Consider the following 19,417-nt stretch of genomic DNA (forward strand, 5'->3'; position numbering starts at 1 on the left):
CATTCAACTAAGAAATCAATGGTTTTGAGTCATCGTCTAAAAATCCATGAATGTCGGGTGAAGTCATCTGATCATCCCTTCTAGCAGCCCTATTGGTCAACGAAAATTGACTAGTCTCACTCATAATACTTATATTTATTTTTTCCTTTTCTCTTCTAAGGTTTGCTAGAAAATATCCATACATGTGCAATAGCATGCATTTGTGCTCTAGCAGTTGAATCAGATTCTAAATAGGTGTTCTAGGTATTCTCTCTCATAATATCAAGCTGTTTCGGGCTATATTGTTTGTGGGTGATATTGATACATATGGTGTGATTTACCAGATTTAGATTACTTTAAATCTTGGTTTGGCGTTATTTTCAATAGCATGCAATGGCAATGGTCAGATCAAAGGTTAGTTTAGGTTAGGATTTTGAATGGTCAGGCTGGTCATATTCAAAATTTTGGTTTTTCTAGGACTGGTCTGATCAACGCATTGCTACCTCTAATTTTCAATGGCCCAAAATGTTTGATTGTGGGCCTTATCATGGCTAGAGGATAACTAAACATACTTCCCAAAATGTTTCAAATTGTTGATTTTTCTAGGTCCAGGCCCAACCTATAGCTAGTCTTAATTTTAAAAGACCCAATTTTTTATATTTATTTTATTTTTATGGAGAGCCTTACCATGGATAGAGGATTCTCAACAATACTCCCAAATTGAAATGTTTGACATCCTAGATTATTTAGAAGTTAAAGAGACTGGATATGTTCAAGGAAAAAGAGTTAAAGGTCATATTATTAGAGTGACCATAAGTTATTCCAAAACCAATTATGAACATCAGAACTAATGACGAGAATAACAAGCCAAAGAAATAAAAGAACTTGTGTGTCATTCATAGCCACTGCAAGAAGAAATATAGCCATTATTTTAGCAAATAGACAATGAAATGCCTGTGGAACTTGATAGATGATTGACATCAGTTATTCAAGGGTTTGTGCATCTAAGAGTACTCAAGATACGAAGTGCATCAATGCGCCTAGGTCAACCTTAGGTTATATGCCTATTTGTAACATCTCAAATTTTCACAGCCAGAGTTAATATTTGGGCATGAGAAAATCGGGTGTTAATAATTGAATGAATTGTATGATTTAAAAATTGCACCATATTTTTTTTTCCATTCTCATCTAGCTACATTTATGAAGGTAACCATTCACGAGAATAAAATTGACTATATTTATTATTTCATTAGATTAAAAGAATTCAATAAATTATCAAATTTTCTCTTAATGGGAGCTTATTACATTATCGAGTTCGCAGCGGAAATATAAATAAAATTAAGTCGTAAAACTATCGTCTTATTCATTTAGTGAAATCTTTCATGGAGGGATGGTTCTTTAGGTTTTCAATCTATACATCACTTGCATCATCTGTACGGTTGAAAATGGTCAACGCTCTACTCATAATGATGGTTATCCTTTAAGATTAACAATAATTCAAAAGATTCATAAAAGCATTGTCAGGGTTCTGATATGTCTTGTACTCCACCACTATGAGAGGTATCTGTATGTGCAACCAATATATATATGAATGCATGTCTAGCAAAGTGTATGCGGCTCATTATACATAGTGATCATCACAATGTGGAATGTACTTTTTAGGAAACTCGACTCGTCCCGCATCCCATAACTATGAAGATTCACCGGCGTGTCACTACCCAAAAAAACAGGATAGCCGCCGGCTAAAAACCGTCGGCATTGGCCTTCTCCAACAGCTTTTAGCCGTCAGGCGGGCCGTCTACACTTCCAAAACTAGCTATACCCATTTCTCCAAAGCCCCAAACCAACCACTAACCTAAAACTAGCTATACCCATTTCTCCAAAGCCCCAGACCAACCAACCTATTTGAAAAGGCAAGTCTACACAAGAAACGGAAGACTAACTAGCATATACTATTGAAAGATGGCATCCATATGTACCACCGCTGGTTCAAACAAAAAGAATGACATTTCTTTCATTTGATCCTCAAATGATGCATCACACAAAATAGGAGAGTGGAGCCGTACTCTGATTGGTCACCAACACTTTTAAGAGTACCCCATGGAACACGTGTCATTGCAACCATTTCAGTATCAAATTTAGTTTATAGCCCATGTACTAATGGAATCAATGCTTTTGTGATCACCACTAAGAACTTATCCTGCAGAATTACATAGAAATTTCATGCACGTGAATTGAAGAACTTGTGCAAACCAACATGAGGTGGCGATCCTCCCATTATGAGATGGTTAATTACCTGCACTTCTGACATATCAATCTTCTCTGCAAAATGAGAATCAATCATTTTTGAAACATTTTCGGCCAACTCACCAGCCTGTTAAGAGAAAAAAAAAAAAAGATCAGTAAACCAAATAACGACCATTAATAGGACTGCTTTCAAACACTAATTTGCTGAGGAAAAGAAACTCAAGGACTCAATTGGATTCACTGTAAACATAATCGGGGGCACAGCATTCTCCAGATGCATGATCTTGCATTTGGAACGGCCAATCAGGCAGCCAAACTGGTTACAAGCTGTGCTTCTAAAGGCACACACTGCTGAAAGTACCATGCAAGTAGACAAGGGGAGGTTTTCAGATTATGTTAGTTGCAGAAACTAACCTTCACCCATTTTGCTGTGGATCCTATCTGCAAGCATGAGGAAATGAACACCATGAGGAGAAATCCATAGAATGGAAGCACAACTCAACATGACAAACCAAATGTAAAGGGAAAATTTTAGCAGAGAGTCTTGTTGCTTAACCATTAGTGGTGGCAGGCTGAAATAGAATATCATTAGTATCCACTTAATAAGTACCAGACAACCATTGATGCAGGTTCCATTAGTATCCACTTATAAGTACCATAGGCCAGTCAATTGGCACATATCAGGAGACAATGGTTTCAGATGATCTTGGAGATGGGTGCTATCTCAGATGGGCCAGGGCCCAACCATAAGCTGTGGTATATTGTCAGGAAATTCCACCCATGTGCAGACTTGCACTCATCCACCTTGGGAGTTGATGTATATTGTCAGCCCCAGCCCCTCCGCAGGCTTCCACGTGTGTGGACATGGCAAACATATGAGATAAACAAGACCTCCAGGTGAACACACCTGATTTATATTGTATTAAGTACCGCCAATTGGCCAGTTCAACTCATGTTCGTTCACTATGCATAATCCCATGAGGCCCATAAGCAGAGATGCTCAGTTGAGTGAAGCATGGATGGGATGGGTCTGTTCCACCCATGGAAAATACAATCACTTCTAAACACAATAAATTACTTCAAACAATAGAACCATCACATCATATATTTAGCTATCTTGTATAACTATAAATAAAACATAGCTGAATCCAAGATTATTAGAAACACTATTTAACTTGAGTTTGGTTCAATAATTTAGTCAGGCCTCGATTACCATACATGCTAAAGTAAACTATCAAGTATCAAGTATTTGCTATAACCAGATCCAATGGTATAAAGAAAACCAAGGATGTAGTATATGATGTATAGTAACAAAGTGTATGGTGCCATTCATTCCTAAAAATACGGTTTTATTATCCAATCTTGTGTCGCCACAATATGTAATTTTTTATTCAGTTAAAGAATTGTTCAGCATAGTGTCATCATGAAGAAAAAAATGTAAAGCGAGCAAGGTGGAGTTCCTAATGTTCTGAGAATTGAAGTTCGAGGTTACAACTTCTTACTTTGAAATTAAGCTTGAACAGGAAAGCACCAAAAAGACAACAGATTATTAAGGGAATAGAATGAACAGCTTTTATCACATATGAATGCAAAGCTGCCAATGCATCTGTGAATAAGCATAGCTCTTACTACTAGTATCCAATTATTGTACAAGACGCTGATTACAATTGTTGCATGTTGGAGTATGTATATGTATGGAATAACACACCAGATGCCTAAAGATTATAAAAACAATTAACCTTTGTTCTTTAGAATCAAAAGGGTAGGAGCAAAGAAGAGTATCCTTAGAGACCTTACCACAAATCTCAAAAGAAGACGTGATTTGCCAACACCAGAATCTCCAATACGCAAGAGCTTGAACAAATAGTCACTGCAATAGAGAAAGCCCATTAGATGCTTTTCTCCATAACTTATAACCAAGTTGCAACAAAATAAAATATACATACATACACATACGTTCTCATACACATGTATATCAAAATTAACTCCTGCTTTTTTTAAAAATACCTTTGCCTCGCTAAGCCTTATGAAACAAGTAGTATTCCCTATTTTCTTATAGGGATTCAAAGGGAATTGCTCTAGATTTGTGACCCACATTCCAATAGACAAGCAAAAGATTTGGGATATTCATCTGGTGGGGCCAATCATGAGAATGCCCTAACCCAAACCAGGATGGTCCGCTAATCAGGTGGTATGCATGTGTATGAGAAAAATGTACAAGAAAGAACAACAATATAAGTATGCCAGTGGTCCGGTTGATGATTTGTCCAGCTTAATTTTTGGACTGGAGCATGTTGATAGTGGGTCCAGATGATGGTTACACAGAGAATGAAAAACATGTGTGGCATCCAGGCTTGGACAAATTCGCAGTGGGCCCCACCAATTGAAATACACCAGCAGATTTGCATATTGAATACATGCATGATCCATGTCATTCATCAAGTGGTACCACATGAAAATGCCTTGCCAAAACAAGCTGGTGTTCATCAAGTCAGCCACACATCCTTCAAGTATAGATTGCTGGTAATTTACTCATACACATGTAGTCCACATGGTAAATGTATCTGCCAGACTTCAGGTTATGACATGTTCACAGTGGACCCCCATAATGAATGGTTCAGGCTTTGCACGTCTATATTGGCATAAACAATGTGAAGTGCTTACAATTTCTCAGTATAAAATATGAGAAAGCTATTTGTAGATAGGCCATTCAAGAACCAAAAATAAGCATCACAATTGTTCCAACATTGCAGATTCAAAATGATAAGCACTTCACATTACATATTCATCACACTTCTTTTATTATTTTTTATTTTATTAGGTACAACAGATTCAAAATGCAACAAATTTATCGCTGATTTTTTAAATTAAAAAAAAAAATGCAATAAATGAATGAAGTGGATTAAGGTAATCTCTGTATAAAATAATTCTGCTATAAGTTTGCTAAATTCATTCGTAACTGTTTCTTACGTTCTCTGTCGATGCTTGCAATTTGGTTTTGGTATAAATCAAGTAAAAATGGCCTTCGAGCATACAATCTGCAAGTTGCCATACACTTGTAGAAGTGGCAAGACATACCATGCTAGTGCAACTGTACACAAGTTGCTGCACGCTTGTAGAAGCTGGTTGAGAACAAGAAATCCATCTATTAAAAGAAGAAAACCCAATTCCCATAAGAATCCAAATCCCAAAAACCCTTGTCAAAACAACTCTAGATGTCAAGCAATCACATTGCTTACTATGAAATGTTATACATAGAAAATCAGCAACCACGAATAATAAAACCAAAAGTGCTTCTTACCTAGGATCTTAAATCAATGGATCTTTCAATTTGTACCTGTGGAAAACATATATATTAAAAAAAAAAAAACCTTTAATTTTTGTGCAGGAATAACAACTATGAAGAATACAATTAGAGTATTCCTGTTCACAAACAAGAATACAATTAGGCCTCCATGCATGCATGTCTCTGTATGCATTACAAATGTTTGGGTCTCTGTATTGACTTGCGCATGCATAAATAGATGTGCTAGAGTCTAAACTACTGTGTGATTACCACCATCTTTTAAATGTTGACTAATCCGCGCTACACATGGCAGACATTTTTATCAATCCAGATCGTCTGAATCATGGGCCCCATTGCGAGTATGGATAATCATGTGCTAGAGTCTAGGTCTTAATTGATGCACATGTATGCCCAGTATACAGCAGATGAGTCGCTACCATTCAAGAATGGCTGGAAAACACAGTATTCCATCAGTAAATAAATACACAGAGATCTTCAGAGTACTGACCCCACCAGCTTCAGATTCAACAAAACATGAAAAGCGTGGTTCACCATGAGATGGAACAGGAAATTCTGGTATAAGTGGCGGGGTGGAGATTGAAACTTTTCCCCCAAAGCGAGTCCTTGTCAATTCAACTACACTGCAAGAAAACAACTGGACTGCTTAGAAAGACATCACAAAGCTGAGAATTAAAAAAGTATTTATCATTTTAAGAGGGAAATCTGAATCTGACCAATTCAAACCTGTGTATCAGTAAAATCTCCAACAGCGACCACAGCCATATTGTGTAAATAGTACCATATATTATAAAATTGCTTGACCGTTTCAGAAGAAACTGTTCGAATCACCTTTTCCAACCCAATAAGAATCCGCTCAGCATAATGCAACCAACTAGAAAATTTATAATAATTTACCATTATGCTTACTACTTCAAGATAGATCTTCAAAAAAGCATTAATTTAGAGCAGTGGAACTTACAAGCGATTCATATTAATCTACACTATCCTTATCCTAAGAAATGCAATATGCTCTAAAGATGGAACCAGTTATATCAACGCCTACATGTTGAGAATATCAAGCAGCAGCTTATTAATGATTCCTAGTACCAAAGAAACATGCCATCATTCCATACCTGCAAATTTCTACCTTTTTTAGAATTTGAAACACCTACATGCACTTGTGCTGAATTTATAAAAAACGAATTCTCAAGATTCCCATTTCAGAGCTTGTCAAACAGAAAATTGCTGGTTTTGAATTATTTGGATGGTTTTGAATTAACAAGATTTGGTAATTTGATGCAAGGAATGAAGAAAAATGCAATTTCTAGAGAGAGAGAGAGAGAGAGAGAGAGAGAGAGAGAGAGATGTCGTTTTGATTTTTGTGAGAGTTTCTATTGATGAAATAAAAAGCTGTCCTAAAACTCTACCAAATGGAAGTTCCCACACCTTCAACATCTCATTTTGGGGCATGAGCAACTGATATTGTTGTTGAAGCTGCTCAACCATCAGTTGGGCATCTAGTACTTCTGCTTGCTGTTGATTGATTTCCTCAATCTAGCTACAAAAACAGAGCGCCCATATGTGATATGCTACATTTCGAAAGGTATTGTTTACAGGCAAGTACAATCCAATACGAAATACACATTAATATACTCATAATCTGTGCATGTATCTTTTTTTTTTCTTTCTTTTTAATGGTACAGAAATCAGAAAACCCAAAGCCAATTTACCTTTGCCTGGTCTGAACAGATCGAAACCAAACATCTCATTTACGGCAAAGCTCTTCCTAGGAGGATACTTGAAAAGAATCTACAATGACGAAAAAAAAAAAAACAAACAAACAAACAAACATGTCAGTTGTGGCAAGGACAGTTGTGGAGAAATGTAAGTAAAAATTCGGATCCACAAATAACCACTCTCAACTCGAAATCATGATAAACCAATAAGCATTAAAGAAAAGTGAATGCATCATTCTGAGGGGAAAATCTGAAAGAAGTGTCGCTTGAATAATAAACCACATCTGCAAAATATGAAAACATAAGAGTGCTCACAAAAGGAGAAAAAAAAAGAAAAAAACAACAGCACTCACCCAAAGCCAAAACTGATAAAACTCGGACCTAACCAAATTGTGTTGTATCGAACAATTTTTAAAACCTTCCCATAAGCACAAACATTTGACACAGAAATGATTGAAAATCCTCGTCAGAGTCATATCCATGCATGGAGAAGCCACTTGTACAAGAATTCAATGTAGTTGTGTGTGTTTGTGTGTGTGTGTGTGTGTGTGTGTGTGTGTACCCAACTATGTACTGATGCAATAAGATTAAACAGAGATGAACCAATATTTCACAAGGAAAAAATAGCAAAGAGTACCCAAAATGTACCAATGAAAGCTCATATAGTTGGACCCAGAATGGAAAGGAGAAGCTTAAAATGCTCACAGAGTGTGGAAGATCACAATACTTTAAAATTTGGACCCTTTTAAATGTCAATGGACTGCTTTTGCATTTTTTTTTATCTTAACCATCTATTTGTACATCTTCCAAGAAATGCTTAATTTGCAAAACTAATTAACCCATTTAGGCTATTTCATGCTGTGAAGAACAAAAAAGAATGCAGGTTAAACAAACCAAGAGCCAAATGCAGATTCTCTAATCCCCTTAAAATCTTGAATAGTACAAGTATTTGAAGCAGATGTTTTCACACCCAAACTCACAAGTATCTGATGCAGATGGATTTGTAGCCACAGTGGCGCATTTGGATGCTCAATTATATTGTATTGAGATAAATAAAGAATGAATTTCCAAACTGGCCATGACACCATTCTAAGAAGCCCAAGTTGCAATTCCATGCATTTCAAGTTGTGTTCGAAATAATTTTAAAGGTCATAGCAGCAGATAAGGGGCCCAGTTCCACATTGTTCAGTTCCTTCTTTATCAGCTTGAGTTATCACACAATGGGTGGGCCATAACATCGTTATGTAAGGTTATATGATGATCAAACAATGGGTGGGCCATAACAAATCTTATTGATGTTAAGTGAGACCATTAACAAAGTGGGATGTATTATCTGCGAACATGGGCTGCAGGAGACGCAATAAAATTCAATGTGGATAACTCTGTTCTCAAGGAAAAGGCTAAGGCAATGGATGATGATCTTGAAGCCAAAAGGGCCCTGGTGGTTTACTCCTTGGAAAATCAAGAAGAATGTATGACCTGTGGAAGTTAAATAATATTTTTCTGAGTAATATTTCTAATACTGTCCATTATGAATCACTCTTTATGCTGAGGCTGATGGCAGTAATTGTGTAATTGTGAAAAGTCCATTATGGTGGGAAGTGGGTTTGGTTGAATAGTTCATGCGAAAGATCTTGCAGAGGATTTGTACAAATGAGCCCTGTTTGCAGTGTGGGCAGATTTGGTTGATCAAATGTGAAGGCCAACCTGCCTCGATTTATCATAACATTCTTGTAAATTTATTTCAATATTATAGCACTATAGCAAGTATTGCTCTTTTATGCAAAAAAAAGAAAACAAAATCAATAAAAACAATACAAGTTTTTTTAAAAAATAAATAAATAAAGTAACAAAAAAGAGGGGTGAAAAGGAAAAACAGAGACAACCATAGATCCAGAAAACATCAAGTACCCTGATTATATCTCCTAGCCAAAAAATGTAGGCTCTTTCACTCCTTAAAAGCCTTTTTGTAGACATTCCATGCCTAGGAGCAAAACAACCTAATTTTCAGGGTAGAATCGTGGGCCCTGGAATACGATCTAATCAGTTGGATGCAGAATCCGGACCTCGCATGCATGTGCCCACGTGCAGATGTGTAGGGCTCTGTATGCGTATGGAGAATGCAAATTCAAATGAAAAAAAAAAACAAACCATTTTCTCATTCTAATCTTCCGAAATGCAGACCCTATCTCTAGATCTGCAAATCTCCATGAAAAAGGGAAAAAATATCCATAGAAATGAATTCAAACGCCTTGAGTCAATGAGCTTATTGATCAAACGCATAGTTCAAAAACGCATATAAACATGGAGAAATAGAATCATGTGGAGCAATTCTCGTAAACCTATAACACAAAGGTCAGCAAGTATCAAAAGATCATGAATGGGCCTTTCTGCCAAACGTTTGCGTGCTTGCAACATCACAAGAAGAAAAGAGAAAAAGCAATGACAGATGGAAGGGATTCTGGAATAAAAACAGCAAGGAGGAACAATCGGCGAGGAAAATCATGGACATGTACAGCTGGGTGGCTCACAACTGGATGGCTCATAGCTGGGTGACATCTCCCCAGCCGTGGGTACTGTATCAGAAGTGTGACTCACAATGACCACTTATGAGCCATATCTTCCTCAAAGGGGTTGGCACTGCGAGATGTACAACATCGATCAACTTCATAGAACATTATGAATAACATATCCTTATGTCGAAAAATACATAAACCAGAGAATAGCTGGAGAGTCGTTGGAGAGTTGCCGAAGATTATGGTCTCTTTGTATAACTATCTCCAATGGTTGTTGAAAGTGGACTCTCCTTACACCGAAACAACTAAACTAAATGACTTAGAAGAAAAGGCAAACGGCTTATTTATTGTTAATTGGCCCCACAAGGAGATCTGAAGTGCATTATTTAGGGCTCACCGGATTGGCATGAGCGAGATCCATCCTGTTTGTATGGAAGGGATTTTAATTTTATAGGGCCTGACTAAGTGTAAAGGAAAATGCATCATAGGTAGACCACAGTAGAGGAAACAATCTTTGAATGAACGTGAACTTCCAAGGCCCTGTTTGGGCGGTGGGATTAGAAGGGATTAGGTGGGATGGGATTCATCTGGTTCTATGCCAATTCCACTCCATGTTTGGGAAGAATGGAAAAGCTTGGAATTACATTAAATGGAATTGCATTGGGTCCCGTGCCAATTTCATTCAATGTTAGCAAGTAGTGTAGGTCCCACCATGATGTGTGGGCTATATCCACACCGTCCACCTATTTATCTCGAGATTATTTTAGAGCATGAGTCAAAAAATCAGGTAAATCTAAAGCTCAAGTGGACCCCACCATTTTCTGTGGCGTGGTCCACCTGATATTTGCATCTGCTTCATTTTTAGGCTCCAATGCTAAAATGAGCTGGAAGAACGGATGGATGAGCTAGATATACAAGGCATACATCGAGGTGGGCCTCCCGCCGGGGTCATAATAAATTCACCCCATTAACCATTCCACCTGTGGCGTACAAAGAGGCAACAACAGTCCACGCTCAACTTTAAAATGTCCCAAGATCAGTGCCTTGGATCTTCTTGTCTAGTGGCCCCCATAGAACTGACAACCCACATGAACCCGAGTACATGGTCTTCTAAACATGGGCTGACATTAAATTTTTATTTTTAATTAAAAAATTAAAAATGAGTAACTCAGGAGTAATAATCATGTCAGCATGATCCAGACAGCTCAAACCATGGACCCCACCTGGAGGGAATGGTCACATGCGTTAGGATGTATGGTAATCAATATACTCTCAAGTTGTGTTGGACCAACTGATGATATGCACGTGGAATCCAAACCGTGCATTGATGTCTATCCTCATTTTGACCGTACATCTCAATAATCACTCCTATCCACAGCTCAGGTGGGCCATATCACAGCTTGAGGTTATGGTAAGTACCATACATTGGGTCATGGTCCAAAAATCATTTTCATGATCTAATTTTGTCGAGAGCTGAACCGTTGTGATAGTTGAACGCCATTTTGAAAATGGTAGTGATTTATCCTTGTAATGTGGGGCACTGATGATATACCGGCCTGCTTTTTAGAGATCATACACTGGCATTTCTCAATTAATTAGCTGACCATAGCAACCATATAAATGATAAAACAATGGCCCACAACCTTACCTCATTCTCTCTTCTCTGCTTCGATCCACGCCCTCGATCCATTCTCTCTCTCTCTCTCTCTCTCTCTCTCTCTCGATTGTAAGAAGCAGAGCTGCTAGAAGACCTCCTTATCATTCAGATCCAGATCCAAATCAGTTCAAGGTAAGCTCGATTCTTTTCATTTCGCTCCTTCTGCTCCTTTTCTCTCGATCTCAGATTTCGCGAAAAAGAACTAAAACCCTAGTCTCTGCCCCTTTTCTCTCGATCTCTCCTTCCATTTTTCTGACGATTTCCGATCTTTAATCGAGAGATTCATACACGGAAAGCTCGTAGATGCGAAAATACGTGTCTTCTGAACTCAGAATCTTCAAACGGTTGAAATAGAAGCAGATTCAGCTGCGGAAGCTCTTGGTTGTGAAGATCTGTGATTTCCGCTGCCTAGATCTTTGATCGATGATATAGAAGCTGTGTTTACCTTATCGGAAGGGATATTAATCGATCTGTGCTTCTGTTTTTTTTTTCCTGGTCGAGACATTTCGATTTTAGAAGAGATCTACGATTTTCTGAGGTTCTGATCGTCGATTTTTTAAGTGGGAGATATCTCCTGTTTTTTGCTGTGTTCTTTCAGATCTAGGGATTTTACTCGAAAGAAAGCTTTTGCACGCATCAGCGGCTCAGATCTCCTCTTTCGAGGTCTAGATCTTTGATCTGATGCGATTGGAGTGATTGCAACTTCTGCCTTGAGCAATTTACATTCTCGTCCTGCATTTGGAGGTAACGTTGGAGGAACCAAAGTTTTGGACTGGGGAGAAGGCCCAAGACGAGTTGAAGGTAACCGAATTTGAAGGAATTGTTTGCTTCTGAGTCCTTGCTATCTGCAATAATCTAGAAATATTTAAATTTCTGTGTTATTTTATTTTGCATGTTTACAATAAATGGTTGAGTTGTACTAGTTTTTTGTGAATGGGTTTTCTTTTGTTATTTCCTCCTATGATTGTGCCTTTTCATTTCACAAAATGCTGCATCTAGCATTAAATCATGGTAAGTGAATGCAGCTCATCTGACTTCTTCATCATCTCATGATTAGAGAAAATTGATATTAGTTGTCATGTAACCCAGAAACCTTTAAAACGTAATGATGGCTACTTAACTTATTTGCTAGTTAACATGAGAGTATACACTAGAAGATATTTCTAATTTGTTTGTTGTCCTACTATCAACTGCAACTTACCAAGATAAACAACAACAACAACAACAACAACAACAACAATAATAATATTATTATTAAGGTATAAAGAAATCACCACTCTGGCTGCTAGCAGCACCCTTCCCTTTCTACTTTTGGTTACACACTAGTGCCATTTTGTACTACAGAATTCTTTTAAATTACAGATTTTGTGAAATGATTCTATTGAATTGCACTGTTTCTATTCATTACAAACCCTTGTGAACGGTTTAAATTACAGCTCCTCTTAGTAGTGCTTCTAACCCTGTTTTAACAATGGCTTAGTATTTGATTTTTTACTGACAAATTTACTTAAATATACAGTTTGCAGGTTCAGACTAGAGCCATTTCTTTGTAAAGGTATATTTGCTCAAGGGAGGATATCTTAAACTATGCTACCAAGTTGCTAAAGGCAGAGCTCCCTCTTTCTGTGAGGCTTCTTGATATGTAGATTGTTTGCATGTTATGCACATTAATCATGGGATGTTACAAGGATTCATATGAAATAGAGTAGCAGTGCTTAGGTGTCCTGTTTTTATTGATTGAGAATTGCAATCTCATTGGCCTAGAGTCTTTTGATGCTCTTAAGTGTTCTTATGAGTGAGTACTGCTTCTCTTAGCAATTCTATAGTTTTAAGGATTTCTTGAAACTTATAATGGAGGGATTAGTTACTGTCTAGTATTAATGGGGTGATTTTGGATGTATGTTGTTCCATATTTATGTTTTCATAGCTTACAATATGTGTGAGGTATTATCTGATGTTGACTGAACAAAGTGACCATATTGTTCGGCACAATAGCGATATAGGTGCACCTTTCTGTAATTTAGATTGCTCATCTGGTTGGCCATCGTGCAAGCTAATGTACAAAAATCTCCTTTTCCTTGCAATTCTAAACTTTTTTTTCCCATTGATGGGCTGCAAAGACAGTTTAACTATGGCTCACTTTCAATGGGGAAACAATTCCACTGATCATATAGGAAAGTTTTTCCAATTGGGGAGATTTTTTGGGGCACACCCCATTCACAATATGTTCCACAAGATGAAATGGCCTGAGTCATGGAAAGTTGGGCCCACCTGCACTGTTTCTTGCTGACAAAAGAAACTTCCATTTAACTCAGTCAAGCTTTCTATCATAATCATCATCATAACCTTTTTCCTAGCTATTTGTGGTCCCCTTTACAGTTCTTACTTCGCCAATTGTTCCTAAGGCCCTGTCCTTGGGCCATATCATTGAGGTTCATATAGTTCCTCTTCTTATTTTATACTCATTGTCAGATTTTTCTTATATTATTTATGTGAAGTATATCATATCATGATTTAGATAATGCTGCTTGTTTATTTAGTGTCCAATTTGACAGAGTTGTTGTTTTGCCTTCTATTTTTTAAGGTCTGGAAAGTGGCTCCCATTGCAGGTGAGACCAAGGTGTGGCAGTACAGAACATTAACGAAGCGTATCTTTTTTATCGACTGTCCTGGAGTTGTTTATCACAACAAGGACACTGAAACGGATATTGTACTTAAGGGTGTGGTATGTACTTGCTGCTTGCACTTTTCTGTAGAAGTTAATTCTTAGATCTCGTTTGGATGACAAACCAGAAATTAGTTCTGAAAATCGCGTTACGCGAAACTGCAGTTCATCAAAACTCATTTTATCAGAAGATACTGTTTGGAAGACAAGTGTCCGTTTCTTTGTTTTTTCTCGTAATGTTTGTCGGATGTCAATGTCTGAAAAATCATTTTATCAAAAGTCAATGCACCATAATGCAGTTAGCAACTTCACTACGTAAATGCATTGTGTCACCGAACTCTGATTGGAGGATAGGATCTTCCACTATGACAATCTAGATCATACAAATAACTTAACTGATTGTGCTTTGAGCATAAAACAGAATTTCACCAACCACATGAAAGTAGTCATTTGATTTTGCCTTGGAATTTGAACCATTCACTGTTAACCATCCATTTGATAACCATCAACAGATGATTATCTTTGATTTATTAATGTGATTTTTGAAATGATAAATAGCCATGCATGAGTGCCACATTTGAGGAAGATGACTCACTAAACTACCATTTTCAAGATGTTCGTGAGCTCTGGCATGTATGCAGACTCCTTTGATAGTTAATTACAATTTTAAGAAAATGGTGGTAACTCTTCCAACATACACGTCTCGGTTATATGACAATCCAAGCTGTCCAATTGCTTGCCCAATTGTGTTTGGAGTTTAAAGTTACACAAGTAACCACATATCCGGGCTGTCCTAATTGCTGGCCCAACTGATGTTTCAATTTGGCCCTTTGGAATTTGAGCCAATCGCTGTTTGACTTTTAACCATCAATGGATGGTTAGGATTGGTTGATTAGTGGGAATTTCGTCATATGGTCCATTCACAATGTGCCCCAAAATTTTGACGGTTTTTTGGATAGCCTTACGTGAGTGCTACATGTAAAGAGGATGAATCACCACCTTTTTCAAAGTGGGTGGGGGCTATCATGTTAATGCTGCTCTTAAAATGCAAGCGTGTTTGGTTGCCTGATTACAGTGAGAGAAAAACACTGATAGTGTGGCAGGGTGTGATAATAGATGCATGAGCATTAACAAATAGCATGACTCATATGTGGTTAACTTAAACTAAACCATCTAAATCGTGGGTGCTTCTTTAGATATCTTGTGAACTGAAAGCAATACCAATTTAAAGTTCATATCTTACTGATTGGTGGAGAATTCCCGAGAAGTTTTTGGTCTCATAAAGAAGCTGAATATTGTCCCTGACACCAAGAAGAGAGCAAAAACAACATCACGTAGATGCTTTTCCTTTGGCTGTTTCTTTTCTTCCATCATGTTGAATGTACCTTACCATCAATCATTGTTTCTCATGGTTTGTTTTTCAAATGTTTGCAGCTTTCTTTGATACACTGGTCACTGGAGGAAACAGCAATAGCTCTTTGAAGGTGAATGAATCTGTAACTCGTGAATTTGCATATTCAAATTTCAAACTAAATACCCCTAAAAAAAAATTCAAACTTCAAACTAAATACCCCTAAAAAAATTCATACTTCAAACTAAATGCTCAAGGAGATGCCTTTTCTCTTCTGAGAAATTGAAACTACAATATCAGAATTCAAATGTGGCCTCTGTTTTATGGATTACAAAAAATTTCAGATAGACTGGTGTTTACATCCTTTCCTAATTTAGATAGAAGTATGTAATTGAAGTCAAGTTCATCTATAGAGTTCATTTTGTAGAGCAGGTTGATCATCATTCACTCCATTACCACTTTGTGGAGAAGTTGGTGATTGTAACTTCTTCTTTAGCCTCTGTTGGAACCCCAAACTAATGCCTGCTTTTGGCACTGTTGGTAGTTTTTTTAAACTGCATATCCTTGCCCTGGCCCATTTCCACCTCTAACAGTACATGCGGCATAGGCCATCAGGTGCCCAAGAATCAACCCAACATAGTTTTGTGATCCCTTCGTTTTTTGTAGTTCACCATCATTGAATAATTGGTCCTTTTTTTTTCTTCAGGTCAAGTCATATTTATGTGTTTGACACATAAAACAATCGAAGAGCTGACTCTCTTTTGCATGCTGAGATCAATCCAAGGCCATGAAAATGCCAAGAACAACCACCTAGTGACTTCTCTATTATTCAGTTCCGGTTGCTGGAGCGACTTCTTATCGTCCATGGGCACTGGTGCTATAAGAGGATTACCCAAATGCTAAGAACTACAGAATCCCTACCACTAGATGGGCCCCTTCATGTTAGGCCTAGATCCCAAATGCATCCTGACCACAGACACTTCCAGATGGAATGTGGGGTCCACCGTGTTGTAAATATACCATCTAGCCCTCTCATCTGGTGAGAGGTATAGGATGAAGGCGACCCATGAAATGCAGGCCATTCCGGAACTCAGGTGAACCACACCATGTGAATATATATGTTTTAGGCAAGATTCTCTATTGCTGCCTGTGGTATGTCTCACCTTTGTATTTGGATGATTCTTGGTATATATGGTTGGAAAATCATCTACTTCATTCAATGGAATAACATCCCAATCTTGATTCTGCAAATCTTATCTTGTTATATACTGTTGATCATTGATTTTTTTATTTTTATTTTTATTATTATTATTTTTTTCCCTTTAGGTTATTTTCACTTTATGTCGGGTCATCAAGAGAAATGATCTAGGACAGAGAACCATCTATCTTCAGGGTGAATCCAAATCCAAGAGGAGCATTTCTTCTTCCATGGATGACCTCACTCCAAGATTCTCAACAGATGTCTTAAGAACCTCTGAAGAAAGTGCATCTCAAGCAAGAACTATGTTAAATGGAAGTAATGATTCAACACTGATCAGTTCAAGTTCTGAAGTTAGCAGTGGGATAGAGCTACAGCCAACCATGACAGAGATTGATCAAACAAGCCCCTTGTTCTCGAGCTATCTAGCTTCAGACACTCTGAAGGTATCACATGCATAGGACATAAGGGGATTTTTCAAAATTTGTTGTTTTAGCTTTCTACATCAAAGTGGAATTCTTGAATAACCCAAATAAATAAATAAATAAATAAAATAATTAGTGAATACTTAGGATTATTTTGCTTACTTTGGCCACAAATCACCAGGAAAAACCCTCACAGGGATTACCGAGCCCCACGTGGCCGTCATAAAATGACTTGTTTGTTTTGGGGAGCTCTGTCGAGTATGACGGTCTTACTAGTGACTCATCAAGTCAATTTCCTTCCAGAATTTGACTTTATTTTGGTTAGTAAATCTGTCTCTTGCCTGTTTCTCTGTCTCGCTTCTTTCAAGTTGTTATCTTTTTTACTTGCTCTTCAACCTTGATCAATTTATTGATTTGTGCGTACGTTATATTCCTGGTACTAAATGAACAAAATTAATGGTTTAACTTGGTAACCCAGATGATTCTGATGTTTTCTTTCCAAAACCATTTTTTCTTGGTTAGATTGGCTAATCTACCCAAGAATATCATGTGGTGATGTTTGTAATTAAAGAAAACAATTTGAAGTAATTCAATGTTGTTGGCAGTTAATGTCAGATGGAGAGATCCTGCATGCTGCTTCTTTTCACAAGTTACTGGACACAAGTAGAGAATTTCAAGACCTGGTCAATGCACACAAATGCACTGTTGGTTCTGAAAGGCTCCCTGAGGTCGTTTCTCCCTTGAGATGTGAAACTGCCAATAGAGAGATTAAGAAAGCGTCTACTGTGAAACAACAGAAAACAGATAATGCACCAGCAGTAGATCAGCTAATTAAAGAAGAGGAAAGAGAAACTGGAGATACAGGTCTGAAGCCATACTTACAATATCTGAATCAGAGCAAAGGCTACTTGTATTTCTCCTTGGCAGGCCTATGCCATCTCATGTTTGTGGCTGGACAGATTACACAAAACTCTTGGATGGCTGCTAACAAATCACACAAACTCAGGAAGAAAATGCCTCTTCTCTTACATTTAAATAGAAGTCTCTAATGTTTTTTAGATTTCAAGTCTCTTGGACCGAGGGAGAAAACCAATCTCTGTTTTTCTTCTTTCTTTTTCTTTTCTTTCTGTTTTTTCATGTTTTATGGATTGGGATTCCAAGTCTATTTGACTGAGAATTGAAGACTCTTTCAGGGTTTTCTTGGGTTATATTTGAGAGGAAAAACCCATTAAAATATTGTAGCTAATGTTGTGGATCTGACTGACTATGCGCAGGTTTATGGATGGGTTAAAATAAATGATTTAGCCTCAGTTGTTGAGAACTGAGGTTAAAAAGTGAATTTAGCCTCAGTTGATGTCAACAAAGGCTAAATCCATCTTAAGTCTCAGTTTTGCCTCAGTTACCTAAACTGAGACTACAACTCCCATGGCTAAAGGCTTTAGCCTCGGTTGTTGAGAACCGAGATTAAAATTAGATTTAGTTTTAGTTGGAGGCAATTGAAGCTAAAATTTGGATTTAGTCTCAGTTGAAAACAATGGAGGCTAAAATTTTGATTTGGCCCCATTTCGAGAAAACTGAAGCTAAAAAGGTTCTCTTAGCTTTGCTTGAAGAACTGAGGCTAAAAGTCATTTTAGCCTCGGTTGCTAAAACTGAGGCTAAAGCCTTTAGCCACGGGGGTTTCAACCTCAGTTTGGATAACTGAGGCAAAACTGAGGCTAAAGGCTTTAGCCTCAGTTTTTAACCATTTCAGCCACAGTTTTGAATTGAGGCTAAAGCTCCCTTTTCTTGTAGTGCCGTTGGGCTTTAGAAGTTATGTCCAACATGAAAAATGCGTTAAGCCACTAAGACACTTACTATAAAAAGTAAATTTACTATTTATAGTAAGTTACGAATTTTAGGGAGTTTTACTTATAATTTGCTTCTAATTTCTCTCCCATTACTTGGTATCCCTATTTAAAGGGTCGTGAACTCGTTTATTTCATTCATCAAGCAATTTACAAATTTTCATGACTACTATTTTCTTACTTTTTCCTCATGGATTCGAGAAGTCTATGTGAGGAGTCCAGAGAGTCTTCGTGGATTTGAAGTAGTTATCCTTGAGGAAGACGGTGATTGACCTCATCACGTTCATCCCTGCATTAGTTGTGCACGCCAGATTCACGAGATTCCAGTTGATCGCAGTCAAAAAGTCCCGTTTAGTTTTGTTTTTATTATAAATAGTAAGTTTTAGTTTGAGTATAACTCTTGATCGTTTGAGTTGTAGAAGTCGTGCCCAACATAAAAAGGGCTTAGAAAAGTAAGGAGAATAACATGATTGGGCTAAATTGGATACTTACTATTTTGGCTGAAAATCAAAA

The 19,417-nt window shown here is 37.4% G+C and overlaps 1 protein-coding gene and 1 long non-coding RNA gene across 5 annotated transcripts; one reads left to right on the top strand and one right to left on the bottom strand.

Moving 5' to 3' along the window:
• Positions 1-1,929: 1,929 nt before the first annotated feature.
• On the bottom strand, positions 1,930-7,353 carry LOC131253165 (uncharacterized). Of its 3 annotated transcripts, XR_009174973.1 has the most exons (10): positions 7,243-7,353; positions 6,959-7,070; positions 6,257-6,404; positions 6,021-6,153; positions 5,528-5,563; positions 4,024-4,096; positions 2,783-3,073; positions 2,641-2,667; positions 2,276-2,353; positions 1,930-2,179 (listed from the first exon to the last, which is right to left on the bottom strand). It is a non-coding gene; the product is annotated as an uncharacterized LOC131253165 (long non-coding RNA). The 3 variants fall into 3 exon arrangements; XR_009174972.1 differs by lacking the exon at positions 2,783-3,073 and having other exon boundaries at positions 1,930-2,353; positions 7,243-7,339; XR_009174971.1 differs by lacking the exon at positions 2,783-3,073 and having other exon boundaries at positions 1,930-2,353; positions 4,019-4,096; positions 7,243-7,339.
• Positions 7,354-11,430: 4,077 nt separating this feature from the next.
• LOC131253166 (ABC transporter C family member 10-like) lies at positions 11,431-18,113 on the top strand. Of its 2 annotated transcripts, none has more exons than XM_058254039.1 (5): positions 11,431-11,553; positions 12,020-12,222; positions 12,948-13,046; positions 16,764-17,081; positions 17,666-18,113. In XM_058254039.1, exons 4-5 carry the CDS (start codon positions 16,866-16,868, stop codon positions 18,107-18,109), a joined length of 660 nt encoding a protein of 219 aa, XP_058110022.1. In that variant the 5' UTR covers positions 11,431-11,553; positions 12,020-12,222; positions 12,948-13,046; positions 16,764-16,865; the 3' UTR covers positions 18,110-18,113. The 2 variants fall into 2 exon arrangements, with proteins under 2 accessions (XP_058110022.1, XP_058110021.1); XM_058254038.1 differs by having other exon boundaries at positions 11,440-11,553; positions 11,983-12,222.
• The last annotated feature ends 1,304 nt before the right edge of the window (positions 18,114-19,417 follow it).

This window comes from Magnolia sinica, chromosome 8 (assembly GCF_029962835.1).
Source record: "Magnolia sinica isolate HGM2019 chromosome 8, MsV1, whole genome shotgun sequence".
Taxonomy (NCBI): Eukaryota; Viridiplantae; Streptophyta; class Magnoliopsida; order Magnoliales; family Magnoliaceae; genus Magnolia; species Magnolia sinica.

Excerpts from the sequence above, each read along its gene's own strand:
- LOC131253166 (XM_058254039.1), top strand. The coding sequence starts at position 16,866 with ATGGATGACCTCACTCCAAGATTCTCAACAGATGTCTTAAGAACCTCT. Across the intron at positions 17,082-17,665 it reads TAGCTTCAGACACTCTGAAG|TTAATGTCAGATGGAGAGAT; the intron begins GTATCACATGCA and ends TGTTGTTGGCAG.